Here is a 21,996-nt window from a genome sequence, read left to right on the forward strand (position 1 = left end):
GCCAAAGGTGCATGGAACGCTGTTACCTTCCCACCGTAGTGGTCCCTATTTTTCTACTTGCATTTTTACGTGCTTTCGAACTGCTAGGTTGGCAGAAGCTGGGATGAGTAACAGGCGCTCACTCTGCTAAGCGGCACTCGGGATTCGACCCGCCAAACTGCCGAGCTTCTGATCGACAAGTTCAGCATCTTAACTCACTGAGCCACCCCGTCCCAAGCTTAGCAATGTTTTAATTCGGTAGAGGCATTGCTTTTCAGATAGGTATGGGTGTAGGTCAGACCCAGGTAGGTATAGTGGTTAAGGCATCTGGTTAGAAACCAGGAGACTGTGAGAGTCCAGTCCAATCATAGGCACAAAGCCATCTGGGTAACCTTGGGTGACCTCCTTTCTCTCAGCCATAGGAAGCAGGCCATGGAAGCCACTTCCCAAAAACCTTGCCAAGTTAGCTGAAGGGATTTGTCCAGGCAGCTACCAGAAATCAACATTGACATAAAGATGTGTGCATGTGGGTATATGTCAGGGGTCTTCAGACTTGGCCCTTTTGTGACTTGTGGACTTGAACTCCCAGAATTCCTCAGCCAGCGTGCCACACTGGCTGAGGAATTCTGGGAGTTGAAGTCCACGAGTCACAAAAAGGCCAAGTTTGAAGACCCCTGGTGTATGTGCACATGCAGACTTACACACATATGGACACACAGATATCAAACGTCACATTATTTCAAGTTCACTGTCCCCACCCTGTATTTTACAAACTTCGAAGAGTAAATGAGAATGTGTAATAGCAGTATAAAAATAAAGTAATTGTGTTATTTTTCTTTATATGTAAATTACAGATGGTCAGGATATATCAGTGGGCTTAAAGCAGATGTCTATAGAAGTGTGTTCATTTAAAATGAAGGTGTAAAAGATAAAGGTTAAGTTACTAGCTATAGATTGGAGTGAAGAATTTGGAAAAGAAGGCGGCATTATTGAAAGAATAGCTTAACATTTCTGATTGAATAAATCGGGTCCCCAACCCCTGGTCCATGGATTGGCAGTGGTCCGTGGCATACCAGCAACTGGGCCATGCAAACTAGCGAAGCCCCATCTGCGGGATGCAGGCAGTACAGAAAACCACGCCCCTTCCGGTCCGTGGAGAAACCTTTCTCCATGGAACCATGTCCCTGGTGCCCAAAAGGTTGGGGGCTTTTGGACTAAATCATTTGAACAGTTTGCTCTGTGGGGTTAAACTACCTATTAGGATATTTAATAATTCTTAGGAAATCTATTTGATGGTTTTGGAATGCTGCCTTTTTAGGAAACATTTTTCAAAAGCAATAAATCCATTGTTGTATGGCCAACACATGTTTTTAATATTTGTGAGTCTGTATTTGTTGCTGAAATGCAAAATTCAGATGCAGACTTCATAGTATCTAAATTCATTCTTTTTGGTCTTGGTTTTCCTGTATCTTCTTTCTGAAAACATTGTCTTAAATATTAGCTTCAGTTCCTATTACTTTCTCATTCTTTCTCAGGTTCACTCTCTTTTCTTCACTTTTCTTTTCTTTACTTTTCTTTTCTTTTCTTTTCTTTTCTTTTCTTTTCTTTTCTTTTCTTTTCTTTTCTTTTCTCATGTCATATCTATTTATCTATTTATTTAAGCAGTCCCCACTCCATTGGGATCCCTTTCTCCATCACACTGATCCAGCCACATGCCATCCAAACAATTCATTGTCCTGTACAACTTCAAATGCCTCCAGAGTCACTCTTCAACTAGCTGCCTCTGGCATTGCTTCAGCTTACAGTCTACACAGTTCAAATTTTTATTTTTACTTTCAAATTTTTATTTTATATTATTTTATTTTATTTTAATATTTTATTATTTTATCTGTCTGTCTGCCTGTCTGCCTATCCTTCCATCCATCCATCTAGCTATCTAGCTATCAATCTGGTTTTCATCCGGCCTTATCCATCATTGTTCCTATTTTTAATTGCTCCTGGTTCCATTTAAAGCAGCATGTAGATAGGGCAACTCATGAAAAACGTTGAATATTTCAAATACATGCATGCATGTTTTTGCGAAGTAAAATATAACCCGATTTAGATGATCCATATTGGAGTTGGAATTGGTTTATTTTTCCATAGTGCAGGGTTGTATTGTTCTAAGATGCACAGCATATTTGTGTATCCCAGATATAAGATATATTCTCCAGGATCTGTTTTTCTCACTTTAATGGATGTTCAGTGAAGAGAATACAGTCTCGTTTATTTTAGGCCAAAAGGAGATCCCAATTGCTTGCAGTTTCTGTTTACTGCAAATTTAAGTCACAGCTAACACACAGTGCCCTGATTTCTTTTTCTTTTTTTATTAGCATTGCAGGCAGAGATGTCATTCGAAGGAAACAGTGACTCTCTTGCTGTAAAACTGCCAGGGTAATTCCAATGCCCGTGTCAATTGCTGTTCTCCAAACAGTTCTGGAAATGGGCTTTGAAATTAGTTTTCTGCATTTTTTTTTAATTCGGTGTTCAACCAAGTGTAAAGGACATGAACTGCTTTGTCATCTGCTGGATTATGGCAACCGCTGAGTTGGAAAGGCTAGAATAAAGTGCTTACAAGCAGATCCTTTGAGCCCAAAGGCTCTGATATTTGGGCTGATTTTTGAGGTTGCATGATACTGGCTGCCAATGGAAATTTGCATGATTGGGCTAATTTTGTCTATTCATTAATATTCTCCTTATACTTAAAGATTTCAGTCTAGAGGTTGAGACATTGCTCATTCTACCCATGCCAGTACACCTTGGCTTTGCAGTTTTTCATAAGACTTGCTTCCTGGTCATCTGAACTACATTAGATGAGTTAATGTAATAGCTAATATTTATCTTTAGCGTGAAATATGAAAGCTAAACCCATTTTAGAATAATTAGCTTTTGTTTGGCAAGGTCGAATAGTACCACATTGTTTGACACTGATGATAAACCTGCTAATAGAAGTATATTTTACTAATGGCTTGGGATGTAATGAGCTCCATTGTGCTGGAATTAGGTCAGAGGTTGGCTTGGAAAAAACGTTTGCCAGGGCTCTCTCCCACACAAAGCGTGTTTTGCATGAATGGGAAATCAATTAGCAGATGGAACCCATTGGAGAATTAGGCGCTGACCCAAAGGAGTGTCTGAAGGAGAGGGCAGTGCAGGGCCGTGCATGCAGTTGAGCTTCTAATCTAACCCAATGTTTCCCAGTTTGGCCACTTCAAAATGTGTGGACTTCAACTCCCAGAATTCCCCAGCTAGCACTACTTTGGAACCTCTGGGGATGAATTCCTGCCCAAGAAACCACATTTGGAAGACAACAGAATAAAAAGAATGCTTTGAAACATTTTCTGAAACTTGCTTGGGATTATGCATTTAAAATATAACTTACGAAGGAGTATTTTAAAGAGACTGAAATGTCTGCTGTAATAGTCTCATCATGAGGGACACTGCCTTATGTCTGTTATTATGGGAACGTGGATGATATGGAGAAGATAAAAACAAAAAAGACAAAAAAAAACAGAATCAACCCTGGATGAGTCATGGACACAGCAGTAGAAAAGGTTTCGCTCAATTCCTGATCCTCCCCGTTTTAAAATTATTTTTTATTTAATATGTCAGAAGTATAAATAAAATAAAAAGATACCAAAGATACTAAAAAAATACAGAACATAAAAAAGATAACAATAACTACCCCTGTTAAATTTTAAGCTGAACTAATTTGGTTAGCACAGTGTCAGGACCCACCTCAATCCACATCTTAGGAAATAAGAACTCTTGGATGCAAGTTTAGTCCAAAAGGAAAATGTTTACTAGGATGGGATCGATTGTGGCAATACAAGACGGAATCTAACAAAGTTACATTTCAATCCTATATAAAGCATTCCCATTTCAGCCCCTCCCCTCATCCATTTGGTCAGGCTCTCATCATTTGCTTAGGTGTCAGGCCCTTCCATGGGAAAGGGAACTCTCCTTGCTTTTATGGTTATTGCTTTCCTTTTTCAGTTGTAAATGAAGATGCAATCCAGATCTGTCTCTCCCCCTCCCTCCCCCAGTTCAAATGTTCCCTGTTGTTTGAAGATCACCTTAAGTCTATCCTCTCCCCCCCCCCTTTGGAGAGATGGCAGAATCCCCAGAATAAGCACATTGTTCTACCTATACATTTATGAAATGTGATATAAATGGATTCTGACACACAGTATAAATTACTAACAAACATCAGTAAGTAGTAAATTAGATCAATAGGTATAGATACAATAATTCTGTAGATAAGAAACACAAAGTTTGGTTTGGGTCATAAATCTATATATAACATTAGGAGCTAAGAATAGTTTCCAATTAGAGTTAAATTCTCCATCAGGTTCATTTTTTAATGCAGAAAGCTATTTTTGTCATTTCAACTACTAATGTCTTAGTGGACCACACAAATGTGGATAGATACCGTCTTCCAGAATTTTTTTTTCCAACTTCCTTGTCTATTTCCTAGTGATCTCCCTTCCCCCTGCTTATCTTTTTTGATAATCAAATAGGGTTGGCAGTGTCACAGAATAGATGGATGTAAAATATTCTCAATAAGGAAGTGTTTTATTTGCTTATTTATTTCAGTTTATATGGCCACCCATGTGGCTCCAGAAGGCTAATAACCAATTAAAAATAGCAAGTAATAAAACAATTCTGGCTTGTTCAGTTGCATATAGTTGAAGGATGAGTGATTCTTAGAGCCTGACAGACAGGGCTTTTTTTCTCATAGAACGCTCAGAACGGAGTTCCGGCACCTTTTTTGGATGGAACCTTGTAGGGTAGGCAAGACGGGTTGTATGACATGTGTGAGTTCCGGCACCTTTTTCTTTTACAAAAAAAGCACTGCTGACAGATAAAGTTTTCTCTGAACAAACACCGTGGTTTTGATGGATATTAAGCAGCACAACAGTGATTAATTATGTAGACAGTGCACACTGACAGGAGATCCGACAGACACCATGTTAAAAATAAAGTAAAAAGTAAATAAGTTCATGCCTTTCTGAACTCAATTTCCTTTTGCAAAGAAATCTTCCTTCATCTCAAAAAAGGTAGTGGCGGGCAAAACTTTCAAGGAAATGGAAAACTGGGAATTATTATATTCTAGCATCTCAGTGTTGATCTCAAAGCCCTTACAATTCTTCATCTATAATAAAATAATATATTGCAGTTATGATTATTGTAAAAGATCTTCCACTGCAGAGTCCTCTCATAGAAAACTTACTTTGCTGAGGAATGCATTTTTCAGCAATTGAAAGTGAATAAAAGAACAATGTAATTAACAGTATTGGTTATTATGAAAACTGATTATCAGCATTGTCCTTAATTAGGAGGTTATTTGCAAAGGTTCCCAGATGATTATAGAGCTTAAAAAAATCTGGATGTTTTTTTTAAAATTGATTAAAACCCAGTAGCTGACCTAATTATTTTTTGTTGATAGGTATAACACCTTACCCAGCAGAAGAACTCTTAAAAATTCAAGATTAGTGAGTAAAAAGGATGATGTTCATGTCTGCATCATGTGTTTGCGTGCCATCATGAATTATCAGGTAGCTGAATTTTAGAAAATTTTTGGTGGGTGAAGATTCTGAAACACGGCCATAATGAGATTTTCTTCTCTCAGTCAAGGGGAAAAAAACCATCTCTTTAAAATAGGAATTTCTATGACGTATGAAAAAATATATACAGGTAGTCCTTGACTAACAACCATGACTGAGCTAAGTGAGACATCTGGGAAGTGAGTTCCCCCCCATTTCACAACCTTTCTTGCCATAGTTGTTAAGGGAATCTGGCTTCCCCCTTGACTTTGCTTGTCAGAAGGTGTCAAAAGGGCATCCCGTGACTCCGAGACACTGCAGCCATCATAAACCTGTGTCAGTCGCCAAGGGGCTGAATTTTGATTACATGACCCTGGGGATGCTGCAGTGATCGTAAGTGTGAAAAACGGTCATAAGTCACTTTTTTCATTGCCGCTGTAACTTTGAACAGTCACTAAATGAACTGTTGTAAATCGAGGACTACCTGTATACAGGTAATTCTCAGTTAATTCCATAGCTATGCAATGTGGCCCTAAAGTGCAATTTCACATGATTGGTTTGCTTAGTGCTGGAAATTCTGGCACATCCAGTTACAGTTGTTAAGTGAATCCGGTGCCGTCATTACCCACAGGGTTACCGGGGTCACCATATGCAGTCTCCTGCCAGCTTCCCCATTAACTTTACTTGTGGAAAGCCAGCAAACATGGCCGCAAATGATAATCAAAGACTGTGGGACAAGGCAGTGTCCTAAGTTCAAACAGTTGCTGGACAAGTGTTGTTAAACGAGGACCACCTGTATACATCATTTCAGAGCAAAAATGTTCTGAGGAACAAAACCCACTTCTATTGCAACTGAAGCAGACTAGAAGTGCTCAATAGAGTGCTATTTTTGGTGTTAAGAAGGAAGCAACTGTCCATCTCTATCACAATCACGAGGGCAACAGTGGGGAAAGCTGCATGTTTTTTTAGGAAAGAAGGGGACATGTGATGACTACTGTGGTCTCTGCACTACAGCATTTTAAAAATAAGTCATTTAATATTTACTTATTGACCATAGCAATAATTGAGTTTGCTTGTTCTGTATAGAGAGAAGAAAGCTAAGTAAATATACTAAAGATGGCAACAGATCACAAATTCCAGTCTTTATTGGTGCAGAGGTGCCACTATAAATCTATGCTAAATTGCCCAAAGTTGCTTTCTATTTTTTTTTTTACATTTTTTGAAACATTGCAACAGCTGAAATTTGTTTTTATTTTAGTATGGCTTCAATATGGTCATGTCGCACCCCCATGCCGTTAATGAAATTGCACTAAGTCTGAACAACAAGAATCCCAGGTAAATGTCTCTTTTGTGTTTATTTTTTTTTTGATATGGCTATTGTTTTTTTTAATATATATAAAAAATCAATTCTGCAAGAACTTTATTTACATACTGTATGGTCTGTGATAGCTGTGCTTTCTAAATCTTGTACTTTCTAGATATTAATAGGAATGGTTTTGTAAATTCTATTTGCACTTGTGTAAAATCTTCAGGAGACTTTAAATGCAAGGCTTAAGAAAGTACTGAATAATTTGTAAATCTTTTTTTGAAGCTGTTGGCAGGATCAGCCTTTGAAACAGCAACATTCAGAATATTGTTTTCAGATGTCAGTGCGTCTCTCTTTCAAAAGCTGAGTCATCATGTTGTTCTAATGCGTTTCTCTCCCTTTTCTGCACAGAACAAAGGCGTTGGTCTTAGAACTGCTGGCAGCTGTTTGCCTCGTACGAGGAGGGCACGAAATCATTTTGTCCGCCTTTGACAATTTTAAAGAGGTAAATCATTCAGTTGTGACAGGAGGAGCTGCCTGCTTTGCCCAAGTTCTCTAGATAAAGGTCTGTGGAAACTTCGTGGTTGACTTCTGCCTCTGAAATAGCTGATTGTTCACGTTGAACATACGGACATCTTACTCCTGTTTGCAACCCTCAGTTTAAGCACAGTCCAGAAAAAAGCATCCTGATTAAAGTGAGGCTACTATGCTTCATAATGCACATTTGTTGATAGAAATGTTCATATTCTACCACATGAATCAAAGCCGAAGTCACATCAACTGATCTTTCCTCCATACAGCAGCTCTTGATCAATATTCTTTCCTTCTTTCATCCCTCTTTTGACACACTATGCTTATTCCAACCAACATGAAAAGACCATTTCAGAAGGGAAATGTATTTTCCAGTATTTGGCTTTCCCCCCCCCCATTCATTTTAAATGCTGAGATTAAATTATTCATGACTCCTGAGTAGAAACAGATGAACACATCGTTATTATGAATATTGTCTAATTTCTGTTTCAGGGCTAGAATCCTAATCTCCCACTTCTACACTTATTTACTTTTAAGATAATATAGATGATTGGTGCAAAAACCATGGAAAAACTTAGGTAGATGACCACAGTGTGTACCCAAATCACGATTTTGGTTTTGAATCATCTTATATAGAAGTTCCAAATTAAGGGTTTATTATTCTGCAACTTCACTGTACTGTTTATGGGGAACTAAGTGGCAGAACAAATGATGCTAAGGAAAACAAAATCAGACAGATCTTTAAAAATGAAATTAAACAGCAGATCAATGGTTGCTCAACAATGAAATGATGGCCTCCATATTCATAAAATACTAAAGAAGTACTTTTGGCCAGCCCATATGTTCAACTTACAGCTGTCAGAGTTCCTAGCCAGCTGTGTGACTGACCCTCTGAAAGGCTCTCAAACTGGGGAATCTCACTGTTTCTTGAGAGAACGCAGGTAGTCCTCAAATTATGATAGGTCATTTAGTTACCATTTGGAATTATGGCCAACCTGAAACAGGAGCCCTATTCTGAAATCCTGATGGTTGGGCCCCCTCCATAGTCACATGACCGAACTTCGGGCACTTAGTAACAGGGCTGCATTTATAGCTGTCTGCAGCATCCTGTGGTCATGTGACCACATTCTACAACATTTTTGCCCCAAACTATCATTTGGGGTTTTAATGACTACCACATCCAACTGTAATAGGCAGACTTCATTGTGGTCCTATATCAAGGGCTGCCTGTAAGCAGCAATGAATAAAATTCATGCAAATGCTATTATTTCTTCTTTCTTATTATACTGGGTAATATTCAATATTTGCACTGTCCCAATTGCAGGGTAGGAATAGAATGCTGGAGGATAATTTCCCCAGTATTTTTTCAGTTTAAGTACTGGAAAATTATCATATTGATGAAACAGAAGAAAAAGGAATTTCTCAAAAAGAAGACATCTGGCTGTCCTACAAATCATTAAGAAGAACTTTACATTTAGTGCAGAAAAAAAGCTGGCTCAGAAAAAGCATCTAAATACACTGTCACTGAAAAAAAAGTTTGCTATTTTGTGTCTATTGATAATTTTTCTCCCCAGTCACTGATTTAATATACTGTATTTATTACCCACCAATATTGTTGTCCATAGATGGTCAAAAGAAAAGGGAAGGCCTTTACTTTATTAGAAAGATAAATGAAGACCTATTCACTTTTATTTATGAACAGCTGAATAGGCAGGAAGTCAAGCAGACATTTGGAACTGGTTCCAATAGTTTAATCTAGTTTAATCCTCCCTTTAAAACATCCTGGGATAAATAAATTACAAAAAGATTGCAGTTATCTTAAATATTGTGACATGAGTTCACTTTTGTTTTATATCATCATAATCAACCCTGCTGAAACTTCACAATACGTTTTTTTTCCTTTTCCGAAGCTCTAGGTTTATATGAGTTCAATTTTGAATTTTTTTTAAATTATAAAACTACTCTTATTCCAGTGGTAAAACTCTTTAGTGAATATGATATCCAATCCCATGTAATATTGCTAACTGCAACACTATTTAATTCAGAAATTTAAACTTAATTATTTTTTAAATAAATTATCATTAATAAAATTATTTCTCCCTGATAGAAACCTCCCCCCCAACCCCCCACCTTTATGACCTCTACTCAAAGGTGCTGTAATACTTTGGGTACAATTCTGCCATTACTGATTAGCACAAATACACCTGTGAGTAGCCAGTGGTTTCCCCCCCCTTTTTTTCCAAATTGGGACCATCAGTAATCTATCCCATGGTGGTTTTATAAACAAATAATAAACGTGTTTTTATTTATTTATTTATTTAAAAAATTCTAAATAAAAGACCAAAGTATATTGAAGCTAATCAGAAAGGCAGGTTGAGAGTTATAAAACAGTTGGCAACCGATTAAAACTGCCTGTCCTTCACAAAACAGGCAAGTATTTTTCCACTCCTCAGCAGATGCAAAATAAAGAATGGAGAACAGTTTTGCTGCGGCCAGGAGTTATTATATATAAAAACATTTCCTGGAATTTTTTGTGTTACAACTTGCACTTTCTTCCTGATAAATCCTGTTAATCAGAACTCTTGGATTTTTGTTCCTTGAGTTGTTTCCGGTCCTGAACACAAGGAGTAAAGATTGATTACTTACTAAAGTTGATGTAAAATAAGCTATGGTACGCCTGTATCTTCTAGTTAACTCCAGACTAAAATATTGTTTTTTCTATATTTGGTTAACATAATTATAACTGATGATTCCTAGCTTCATGATTGAAGAATCTGTGATCAAGCATAAGCCAACTAATCAGCCTCTGTAGATAAGTATAATGTATGAAGACGGTCATTGAGTTAGCTATCTGTTAGGAGCATTTTAGCATATTATTTCGTATAAACAGCTCTGTTTAGCTTCATTATCAACTTTTGATTTTTGAAAATTTGGGCCATTATGTCTGACATAAAAGTAAAAACGTTCAAAGATATAAATTAGATAAGATTGTTTCACATGTAGTGGACTTTTTCTGTCTTTCATGACATTGTGGTGCCCACCAACCCATTTTATTTATCTTCAGATAAGATAAATATAAGAGGTTGCCGTTTTCAGTGTACCTGCTTGGAAGAAAATTACCCTGAAATTGTCAGAGGTTACCCAGATATCATTAACCTTATGGAGCACCAGAATGTTGAGTCAGTGATTAGAAGCTTCTGATGATCAGTCCCTTGACAGATGGATTCTGGCTCTTAGTTTTTCCTTCTTGCTTCTCCTTAAGCACATAAGAGGATATTCCTGAATCTGGGATTGATACAGAGATGAATAGAGATTCAAATTATGTAGTGTAACTCAGGAGAAGAATCTACTGCCAGCAACTTTTATCTTTGTTGATCATTAAGTTTAGCTATTTAATTTTAGGATTTAGAACCAATACATAAGACATGAGCTGATCCCTGAAGCTGTAATCTGTAAATGATATGGCCAATTTATTTTTAAAAAATCCAATTAAAACAGCAAATATTTTCAGCCTAGTACTCTTTGCTTAAGCAGAAATGTCAAGAAAATTGGACTTTTGTTGCCTCATGTCAGGAGTTCATGGCAGTCTGTAAGAAACATTCTCTTGAAACAGCCTTCCCCTGGAGTGGAATTGGCAGATTACACCACACCATTATTTTACAAATTAAAAAGGGATCATTGTGGCATCACCATACAGAAGAGCAAAGAAAGAAAGAAAGAAAATATTTAGGACAGTGCCATATTAATGTTTAAATAAGCAATTTAACTATGGATTATTTTCACAGTTGTTTTGCAACTTTTTCATATGTTGATTTTTCTCAGGATTTCTTCACCACCCTCAGGTTAGTTATAGCTAGGGAAGCAGATTTGAGCATGGCTACCCATTTAGTTGAAACTGTGCACTGGTCTCATTTCTTTTATGTGACGCACATGTTCAAAGTATTTCAAACTGTAGGATCAGATTGCCACATTCACACAAAATCTCATTTCATATCATTCAGCACACTTAACAATCGCAATTGTTTTTCTCAAGTATAAAAGCAATTTATACCAGATATTATTACTCCCTTTGTTATTTTTGACAGCTGCATGTTTGCCTATATCTCTTGTGAAAAAGAATTTATTGAAAATATTATGTGCCATATTTAAATAGGGAATTATAATTCTGTTTTCATTAACATTCCAGTTCCAAACATACTTCTAAAAATGAACTTTTATTGAAATAGATGTGTTTTGCTCCCAATTTGTTGCTGTTGTTAGTTGCGTAGTCGTGTCTGACCCATCGCGACCCCATAGACAATGATCTTCCAGGCCTTCCTGTCCTCTACCATCTTCTGGAGTCCATTTAGGCTCATGCCTACTGCTTCAGTGATTCCATCCAGCCACCTCATTCTCTGTCGTTCCCTTCTTCTCTTGCCCTCAACCTTTCCCAGCATTAGGCTCTTCTCCAGTGAGTCCTTCCTTCTCATTAGGTGGCCAAAGTATTTGAGTTTCAACTTCAGGATCTGGCTTTCTAAAGAGCAGTCAGGGTTGATCTCCTCTAGGACTGACCAATTTGATCGCCTTGCAGTCCAAGGGACTCGCAGGAGTCTTCTCCAGCACCATAGTTCAAAGGCCTCAATTCTTTGGTGCTCAGCCTTTCTTATGGTCCAGCTTTCACAGCTATACATTGCAACTGGGAAGACCATAGCCTTGACTATACGCACTTTTGTTGGCAGGGTGATGTCTCTGCTTTTTAGTGTGCTGTCTAGATTTGCCATGGCTTTCCTCCCCAGGAGCAAGCGTCTTTTAATTTCTTCACTGCAGTCCCCGTCTGCGGTGATCTTGGAGCCCAGGAAAATAAAATCTGTCACTACCTCCATTTCTTCCCCAGCTCCCAATTTAGATGTGTTTAAATTCATGTCAAAATATAAAAAACTAAATAAACAAACAAACTGAAGGAAGGGAAATGTCGTGTTTTAGGTTGCAGTTCAATCTGATCATTAATTATGTATATAATAATTTCTAGGAGTTGTAATACATATGATAATCAAATTTATTTTGAGACAAATAAATTATTTCATGCTTAATTCTGGAGTCTAATAAGAACAGCAGGTAACCTATGCCTGGAAACTTGATTTTATTGAAACAATGGGCAATTTTCTTGTTTCTTCTATTTCATTCAGCAACTGATGAAATAATATATTTGCTAAAGCCAGGGTTGAGAATGTCTTCTTAAGTACCTACAGTTAAAATAAACTCTAAAATAAAAATCTAATCTCTAAATCTCTAAAAAAAACCTCTAAGAAATTAATCAGGGGAAGTCAACAACATCAGAATAGAAAGGTCCAACTGGGCAATCCAAAAACCTCAAAAGAGGTAATGGATGAGACATACAAGAGACATAAAATGGCATGAGGTTCAGTTGTCTGGTCACAGCCACCATTTTGACAGCATTGGCTGCTACTGCCCCCCCCCCCGGCCAAATGCCAGGGGTCTTCAAACATGGGCCTTTTATGACTTGTGGACTTCAACTCCCAGAATTCCTCAGCCAGCATGTTCTTTGGTGGCCTGGTTTCCTTTTACCACTACCTTTTCCTAGCCTTAATGAATGAACCAATTGCCAATGTCTATTTGTCCAGGTCAGGACAGCATTCCTTCTAATTCTGTATATTTCTATGTTAAAATGGATTGATAAATGTTATATAGAATGTTTCCTGGTAGACACGTACATAATACAACCACTCTGCAATTTCTTCCCAGGTTTGTGGGGAAAAGCAGCGGTTTGAGAAGTTGATGGAACACTTTCGAAATGAAGATAATAATATAGATTTCATGGTAGGTGTGTGCATATATTTCAGGTACAAATGTGTAACTTCTCCCTCAGCTTTCATATTCTGGGGCCATATTCCCACCCCATCCCCAGGTTATCAGGTTCACTTTTGGAGTGAGAGGGACACAATTCTAATGTGCAATTGGATTTTAATGCAACTTATGAACTCTGCTAAGAATGGAGCCATGACAAAATAGGCCTATTAGGATTTGGAGGAGGAGGAGGAGGAGAACATTTGGAGTAGAAGAATGAAAATGAATGCTCTGTCACACTTCAAAGAAGTATTAAGCATGTGAATATTTGTCTTTCTTCAACCAAGCATCCAGCCAACCTTTTGTAAACAAAGAAGCTAAGCAGTATCATAGTGCTAATACTTGGAGAGGAGACCTCAAGGGAACAGCAGGATTGTAAGCTAGATTGGAAAACAAAACAAAACAAAAAAAAACATCCTAGAAGAATATTGCTGCAAGGAAAAATTACATAAACAAGTCCATGAAGTCACCAGGAGTAAAAATCAACTTGAAGGAAACTTGAGATAATCTTAGTGCTGGATTAAACTCCAGAACTTATTCAATGGTCTGCTGGGATGTTCCCTTGCCTTCTTTTGTAATAGTTGGTGGAAAATCGGGAACAAAGAAATCTAAGTAGTTACACTGCTCCCAACAGTACAGTGCCTAAAATAGGAGAAGAAGAAAAAAACCAACCCTGCATTCTTTAGAGCAGCACATTATGATGTTATTTACAAAGTAAAGACATGCCTTAAACTACTGTTGAGATATATTTTTACAACATCTAGAAGAATAAGGAAATTGGTATCTTGGGTTTAAGTTGGCATTTGCATCTTTTTGACTGATTTATCAAGTTCATTTCCCTTTCTTGCTGTGATTAAATGCAGTGGTTTTGTGGAAGGCGTAGTTGAGAATTGATGGCACCTGCTTGGATAGATTTTATGACAGTTGCCTTCTATACTAAATTCACATGTAGGTATGAGACAAACATACTGTATCTCAGAAGGCTAGGGAACTTTTTATGATGATCTCCTGCATCCACTTTCATTATGTAACCATTTTGGTTTCGAATTTTTGCTGGGTGTTCTTTCATATTACAGAAACATGAGCAATTAGGGTGATATGTCAGGGAAATGATCTCTTTAAACTGTTTTTAGCCAGACATGAAACCTGGACAGCTCTTTTCATGGTACAAGAACAGAAGGAGGTTTTGAAGAGACCCAGCTGTTCTTGTCAAGCCAGTGATCTGGGAGTGCTTTTAAAACATTCCAGATACTTTGCTTCAGTAGGCAACAGCTCCTACTCCTTACTGAGGTGTATGGTTAGTGTGGAAATCTGGATTTGAGGCCCACAGAGTAAGTAGCTACTTACTTGATCAAGATCGTTCTTTCTTGCTACACTGGTTTGTATCAAGTCAGGTTTCAGATTTGCAGCCAGAGCTTGCAAAATGAAATGGGAGCTTTGTTGATAGGAAATTTAAAGATCTGTCATTGCCTAGTGCAGGGGTAGGCAATCTCGGCTCTTTTATGACTCATGGACTTCAACTCCCAGAATTCCTGAGCCAGCTGCATCAAGAAAAGTAATATCCTGACTTATAGAAAATTTTAAATTATTCTGTCATACCCTATTCCCATTCTTCTCTACAGTTATACTACAGTTAAGAGAAATAGAAAAAAGCTTCTTCAGTGATTTTTTTTAACCTCAGGGCTGTGCTTCTTGATTTTGTTTTGGGCACTGCTTAACTGAATATATTTAGGTCGAAGCTCCTGAGGTTTAAAACTTTGAATTATTCCTGTGAGTATTATAGTTATCATTTGTTCATTGTTACTGCAGAATTATAAAACACACACAGTGTTTCACTTGTACTTGGTAAAATGCAATGATTAATGGACATCAAGAAGGTTGTTGCAGTTCTGTACTCACTTACTGGGAGAAGATCCTGTTGAATACATCTCCATGGGACATCTTGAATTGGTTTGGTTAGCTTTTGCTCAGGAATCCACTTTCCCACTTGGAATTAGAGCTGTATGGTAATTCCAACTGGAAGAGCACAATATCATTTGGAAAGCCTATGAATTGTGCATAACAATTTTCAAGAAGCCCTTAAACCAAACAAGTCTTTTTATGGATCAAGTAGCTTGGAATCTGCATCCTGGCACAGCCTAGATAAATATAATTTCTGCAAAGATTCTTTAACTGTATTCGTATAATTTTGCTTCTCTTTGTCTTTGCCTAACTCTTAGATGTAATCTTGGAACTGTGGTAAGATCCAAGAAATATATAGGACAGCCTTGCATAACCATTTTTTTTTCTCTTGCAGGTGGCGTGCATGCAGTTCATCAACATAGTAGTACACTCAGTAGAAGATATGAATTTCAGAGTTCACCTTCAGTATGAATTTACAAAGCTAGGCCTTGATGAATATCTGGATGTAAGTACACTCTGCTTTGGATTATCAGTGTCTTCTAGAAATGGGGTCTGTTATGAAATGTGAGGCTATCTATTTAAGTGTTGCACTAGGATCTGATCATAAAGAAAAAGAATTGCTTTTTCCCTTATTTAAAAGAACCACAGGGACCTTTTGGTTTTTACATTATTATTATTTTCAGCAGTTGCCAAGTATTGACCATTCTTAAAGGCAATATTATTACAGAAATAATCCAATAAATAGACAAATCTAAAATCAAATACCCCACTTTCCTGTTCTTACAAAGGGTGGAAGATGGAGCTTTAAATAGTTGTTTTAAGTTTTTGCATTAGTTTTCCTCTACAGGATGAACCTTTGTGCAGAATTATACCTTATATTTTGTCAGATGCTTGTTTTAGCAAGCTTTTTTCAAGAAATATTGCTGTTAAAAAGCAGTTACAATGTGGACAAGCTACATGATTTCTCCTTCTGCAAAAAATCATCATCATTATTTTTTGCTGCTCCTTGCTCATTGATGCCGTGATACCTCTTCATGTCCTATTGATCACTCGTCTGGGTAACTGGTGCTTTTTTTCATGTGTTGAATGATCAGTGTTTTTATTCAATCTATGAACTTGCAAGTGGGTCTGTGCATTTTATAAGGAAGTGAGTCGCCACCCGTTTACGGTGCCAAGAAAAGTGAATGAAACCATATGTTGTGCACACTTGTGTTGTAGGGAACTTCCTATTACATGCATCTCCTCTTCACTGATTGCTGCTCATACAGTTGGCTACGTTTCAAGAGTAGTAGTAGTTCCCCATGCTTCTTCTGCTGATCCTTTTTTCCAGAAGGAAGTGTTAGAACATGCTCAGTCATTGTCCTCTGAGCATTTTACTCATTGTTATCCCTGTCGTTGACATCTGATAACTGCCTTCTTAGCAGCTGTGATTTAGAGGCAATCATAATAGCAGTAGTATAGGCAAATACAATATGGCTGTCACTGAGAAACTACAGTCAAGATGTACACATAACTTCAGAATTTCATTCATTCATTTGAAAGCCCCCTAATAGAACATTAGTAGAATATATTGATCTTTCTCATTATGTCCATCATCATTCCTCTCCCCACATCACTTCCCTCACATTATATTTTTTATTACAGTCTTTTGCAACCTGGTGCTGTCCAGATTTGCTGGCCCTAACTTCTAAAGTGAAATCTTCTGACAGTACATACTTTGGCATTCCGGTTGGGAATTTCAGAGTTGGAAGCCCTGCACGTGTAGGGAGCATCAACTGATAACGACTAACCAGGGTTTCAAATGAGGTTATTCTGCCATCCTAGTACATGCTGCTAATCAATATCTGGGACCCTCTCTAGAAAAAGTACATGTTGTACTTCTGAACTGCAGCCTAGAGAGTGATTGGCAAGTCCTTCTTTTTGTTTCTTTAAAGAATGTGGATTTTGATTTGGATCTCCCATTTATACCTACGTGGTTTTAAGTGAATGATTCATAACAGAATGTTTGCATAGTTTAATCTAAACATTTCATTTGGAGAATTATTTTGGCACAGTAAACTATCCTAAGGCAGGAGAAGCTGACCTTTGATTTTCAGGCATGGCTTGTGAATGATTAAGATAGACCATTCACAATGTAAAGTGTACAGTCCAAAGGGGAAAATTATTCCATCATGTAATATTATGTGATTCATACTATTAGTTATTTCTTTTTTCATCTTGCCAGGAACAGGATTTGAGAAACTGGGTTCAGGGGAACAGTATATATATATATATATATGGATCTTTGGTTATTCGGGTTTTTCCCCGCGTAGAACTAAAGGTGTAGGCGCAACGTTTCGACGGAATCCCATCTGTCATCATCAGGCTGGTGGCTTTAGCTTCCTTCTTCTTCCATTCTCCCAGAAGAAGGAAGCTAAAGCCACCAGCCTGATGATGACGGATGGGATTCCGTCGAAACGTTGCGCCTACACCTTTAGTTCTACGTGGGGAAAAACCCGAATAACCAAAGATCCACATACAAACACCCGCGAAAACCTCAGAAAACACACACACACACACACACACACACACACACACACATATATACATACACACACACACACACACACACACACACACACACACACACCCCATGGTAATCTGTGTTCATGATGGTCTCTGTGCCCCATACATGGGATGTTTCTCTACACTTCTGTAGTTCTCTTTGAGACAATCTGTAGCTGAACTATACATTGTGAACTTCTCCCCCAAATATTGAAGCACTCCTATTTTTTTCTTTCTTTCTTTCTTCTGAAAGAAAGGAAGGAAAAGTGGCTGAAAGAATGTTCCTACCTCTTTTTCCCCCCTCCTGGATATTTGCTTCAGTCAACCTGTTTCTCGTGAAGTAGTATTGTTTGCTGTTCTTCCTTTTGTTATGCATTTCATTAAAATGAGCTGCTGCTATATATACATCTTTGGAATTTCAAGAATTTTATTTGGCTGCAGTAATTCCATAGAGTGATAGTACAGTCTTATTTATGCCCTGCTCACCTATGGAGACCAGTTCTGTTGGTAGGAGCTTTGACAGTTCTATAAACCGGGGCTTTTCAAACTTTTCACCCATTGTACCACTTTTAGGCAATATCCGAGTACCACCAGTCACCCAGCAAGGTGTCAAAAACTTGACACACAGACACACACACCCAAAAAGGAAAAAATGATAAAGTACAGGTAGTCCTCGACTTACAACAATTCGCTTAGTGACTGTTTAAAGTTACAACAGCACTGAAAAAAGTGACTTATGACCATTTTTCACATTTATGACTGTTGCAGCATCCCCAAGGTCATGTGATTTACATTCGGATGCTTGGCAACTGATTCATACTTATGACGTTCTATATCAACTTTTGCAACTTTTTGACAAGCAAAGTCAATGGCTTGGGGGGGCGTGGCCAGCTCATCACTCTGGTTGCAGGATGCCTGTGGGGAGGAGAAATCCGTGGGTCTCTGGTGCAGGGAGGTGGGACTGGGGTGGGTACCTTACTTCCCTCTCTCTCTCCCATTGTCCCTACATTTCTTCCTCCCTTTCTTTCCTTCCTTCCTTCCCTCTTTGTCCCTTTCCTCCTTCCCTCCCATTGTCCCTCCCTTTCTTCCTTCCTTCCTTTCCTCCCTCTTTGTCCCTTCCTTTGGCAAGCAGGAAATCTTTGCAGCCGGGGATTTCTCCTCCCCCCCCCCACACACACACTCTCTCCCTGGCTTGCCTCTGCATTGGGGTTTTCCTTCCTCGTGAGAAGACCCACAGGATTTCCTGCTTGCAAAAGGGCAATCACTTCTGCTTCTCTTGAAAGACAGGGATTTCTCCAGTGGAACAAAGCAGAGAGGATTGCTGGCATCCTCCGATGGAGAAATCCATCTTTACAAAAGAGGCAGAAGTGATCACTCTTTTGCAAGCAGGAAATCTTGCACTGGAATTGCAGCCAAGGATTTCTCCTCCCCCCCCACACACACACACTCTCCCTGGCTTGCCCCACTTGCAAAAGGGTGATCACTTCTGCCTCTCTTGAAAGACAGGGATTTCTCCAGCAGAACAAAGCAGAGAGGCAAAGACGCCTGCACTCCACTGGATGCAGCCTCCCGGGCGGACGGGGTTCACGCAAAGCCTCTCCACACATTCAAGGCGCCCCAGGTGGACATGGAACTCCACTGAGGGAAAGAGGGGTGGGCCCTGATGTTCCCCCTCCCCCCAAGATGAAGGGAAGTGGTGTGCCTGTGACGAGGAGACTGAAGCGGGGCGGGGGCGGGAGGAAGGTTGATGTAAAGATCACCTTCAGGCAGGCACAGCTGAGACCGGCTTGCGCCGAGAGCCGCCACCTCCTGGTCCAACCTGCTGCAGCCTTCCCAGGACCCAGGCCACAGGGACCTGCATCTCACGCCCCTGCTTTCCTGAATGCGGCATGCCAGGGGCAGGCATGCACATGGTCCTGGGCAAAGCCCACTCTCTCCAGGGCCCTGCTGGCTGGCCGGCAGACACACTTCCCCCATAACCCCCCCCTCCGCTCCTTCTGGGAAGACGCAGCAGTCTCACCTCACCATGGTCGCTCCTTCGGCCCTGGGGAGTGTCCTCCGGGAGGAAATAAAGTCGCATCCATGCACTGTCCTTGCTGCGTCGACCCCATGCGCCCGGGAGGTCGCATCTGGGGTCGCTGATCAGCTGGCGAATCTGTATGGCCGGCCCCGACCTCCGCCAACAGGCTCCAGTCCACAGAGAGCTCCCAGCGGGTCAACGGCTTCCTGGTGGTGGCCCTGGCCAGTGAGGAGGCTGGGAGGGAGGTGGCGGCCCGGTGCTGGGGTTTCCCCCCTCCTTTGTGTGTTGGGCCTACGGGGCTCAACACAACCGGTGCCACTGCCTTCCCTCCAAGCAAGTGAGCTGGGAAAGAGCGGAGCGGGCGGGGGGGAGGGAGGCGACGCCGCGTACCACCAGCCAGGTGCTCGTGTACCACCAGTGGTATGCGTACCACCGGTTGAAAAGCCCTGTTATAAACCATCTGACAAAACATCAGAAATTTCTGATTATCAGGATTTTTCATTGCTGAAAGAAATTTGCTTTTCAGAGTCCTTTGCTTTATTTTGTTGGTGTTTCTTTGAGACTTTTTCAAGATCCAGTCCTTGTGGTCCTAGCTTAATATTTATGCTTTAGATATCTGCATTTTTTCCTCTCTTCTGTCAATTGGTTCATTGGCACTATGTGAACTCAAGGATATAACTACCTTCTCTGACTGTGAATTTGGGACAATCTTGGCTTCCCAGATCACTTCAATGTGGACGCATGCTCTTAGATTCAGTGCAGGATCCAGCTTTCCTTCTTCAGGACAGGACTATTGAGGCCATGGCATTATCTTAAGTAATTTGGGCACATCTCTAAATATTGCCATGTCCAGCTGAAAATACTGTACTACTCAGTAGCTCCTAGGTACCTGTTAGCCATGACAATCGTGGCAGAGTATGCTTGTATATAGTGAAGTCCTGATTTTAGCATTGCTTCTCTTGGGCTTTCTGGCTCCTTTTTAGTCCATCCCAAATACAGTCTAAGATGTAGGGGTCAACCTACAATCTAAGCCAGGGGTAGGCAACCTTGGCTCTTTTATGACTCGTGGACTTTAACTCCCAGAATTCCTGGCTCAGGAATTCTGGGAGTTGAAGTCTACGAGTCATAAAAGAGCCAAGGTTGCCTACCTCTGATCTAAGGTAATGTTTTCTTTTCCCCAAATTACTCTCTATGAACACATCTGTCTAGTGTGGGGAGCTGACTAAACTCCCAAGAATACAGTCACAGTTATTCCTCAGGGCATCAACGTACTTTCTTCTGATGCAAAGATTCAGGCAGTCATCAACTATAACATAGTATGTTTCTCTGAATGTATAAAAAATCCTAGATGATTATGTTTGCTATTATGCATATCTGAGATCCAATAAAAAAGATATTTGTAGCTCAGGGTTGAAATGAGCGGTCCTTCTTGATCTTGGCTGTTTTCTTGCAGACGTTTCATTACCCAAACTAGGTAACATCATCAGTGCTATAATAGTAATGGGAGTGCTTTGGAGCATGCTCAATGAAGAGCGAGCCTCCTCTACTTTGTGTATCCATCAGAAACAATTCAGCTGTAAATGTGCTACTTAGGTTTGGGCAGGCATACAAGAACATCCTAACATGGGAATGCATATTTGCAGATAAGCAAACTGTTTTTACCCTCTTTCCTCCCCTTGAGGGCTACCATGGAATTATATTTCTAGAACAACTGGAAAAACCATGATTTATCTGTCTGTCCATCCATCCATCCATCCATCCACCCATCCATCCATAAAAAACTCATGGTTTTTCTCTTGCTACACAAATTTAGATAATAGCCTTCTGTTTAAATGGTGTTTTAGTTTCAAAACAGGTATTGTCTGAAGTTATTCTAGGTAAGACATTTATTTTTATCATAGAAATTTTCCCAGCAATGACAATAGTTTCTCTCGCCATGCCTTTTTAAAACTCCATTCCATGCCTTATTATAATTGCTTTGAAATAAAATACAGTTTGTATTTTCATTGTTATACGCAGTTATTTTACCTTCTTCTCAATCTTAAAAGCCATTCTATTCGTCAGTTCTATTTGATCTTCTGTTTTCATGTTTTTGTTAATATTTTCATCTTCTATTTATTCATCTTAAAACCTGCTAACATGCCAACTTATTTTAATTTGGCCATTAATATTTCAGTTCCTTTTAAGGCAGACATGTCAAACACAAGGCCCGGGGGGCGGATCCGGCCCGCGAAGTGGTTTCATGTGGCCCGCGAAGCCATCCTGGAAACAGTGAGGGAACGGCCCCC

At 39.4% G+C, this 21,996-nt stretch overlaps 1 protein-coding gene across 4 annotated transcripts in view; it reads left to right on the forward strand.

Moving 5' to 3' along the window:
• The window catches only part of FMNL2 (formin like 2), a 199,926-nt gene that overhangs the window by 147,884 nt on the left and 30,046 nt on the right, over positions 1-21,996 (forward strand). For all 4 annotated transcript variants that reach the window (XM_081333931.1, XM_081333932.1, XM_081333930.1 and 1 more), the window contains exons 7-11: positions 5,465-5,573; positions 6,820-6,896; positions 7,279-7,372; positions 13,141-13,215; positions 15,539-15,649. In XM_081333931.1, the coding sequence (XP_081190057.1) occupies positions 5,465-5,573; positions 6,820-6,896; positions 7,279-7,372; positions 13,141-13,215; positions 15,539-15,649 (466 nt within the window). The remainder of the gene's footprint in view (positions 1-5,464; positions 5,574-6,819; positions 6,897-7,278; positions 7,373-13,140; positions 13,216-15,538; positions 15,650-21,996) is intronic.

The sequence above is a fragment of the Vipera berus genome (genome assembly GCF_964194415.1).
Source record: "Vipera berus genome assembly, chromosome: 1".
Classification (NCBI taxonomy): Eukaryota; Metazoa; Chordata; class Lepidosauria; order Squamata; family Viperidae; genus Vipera; species Vipera berus.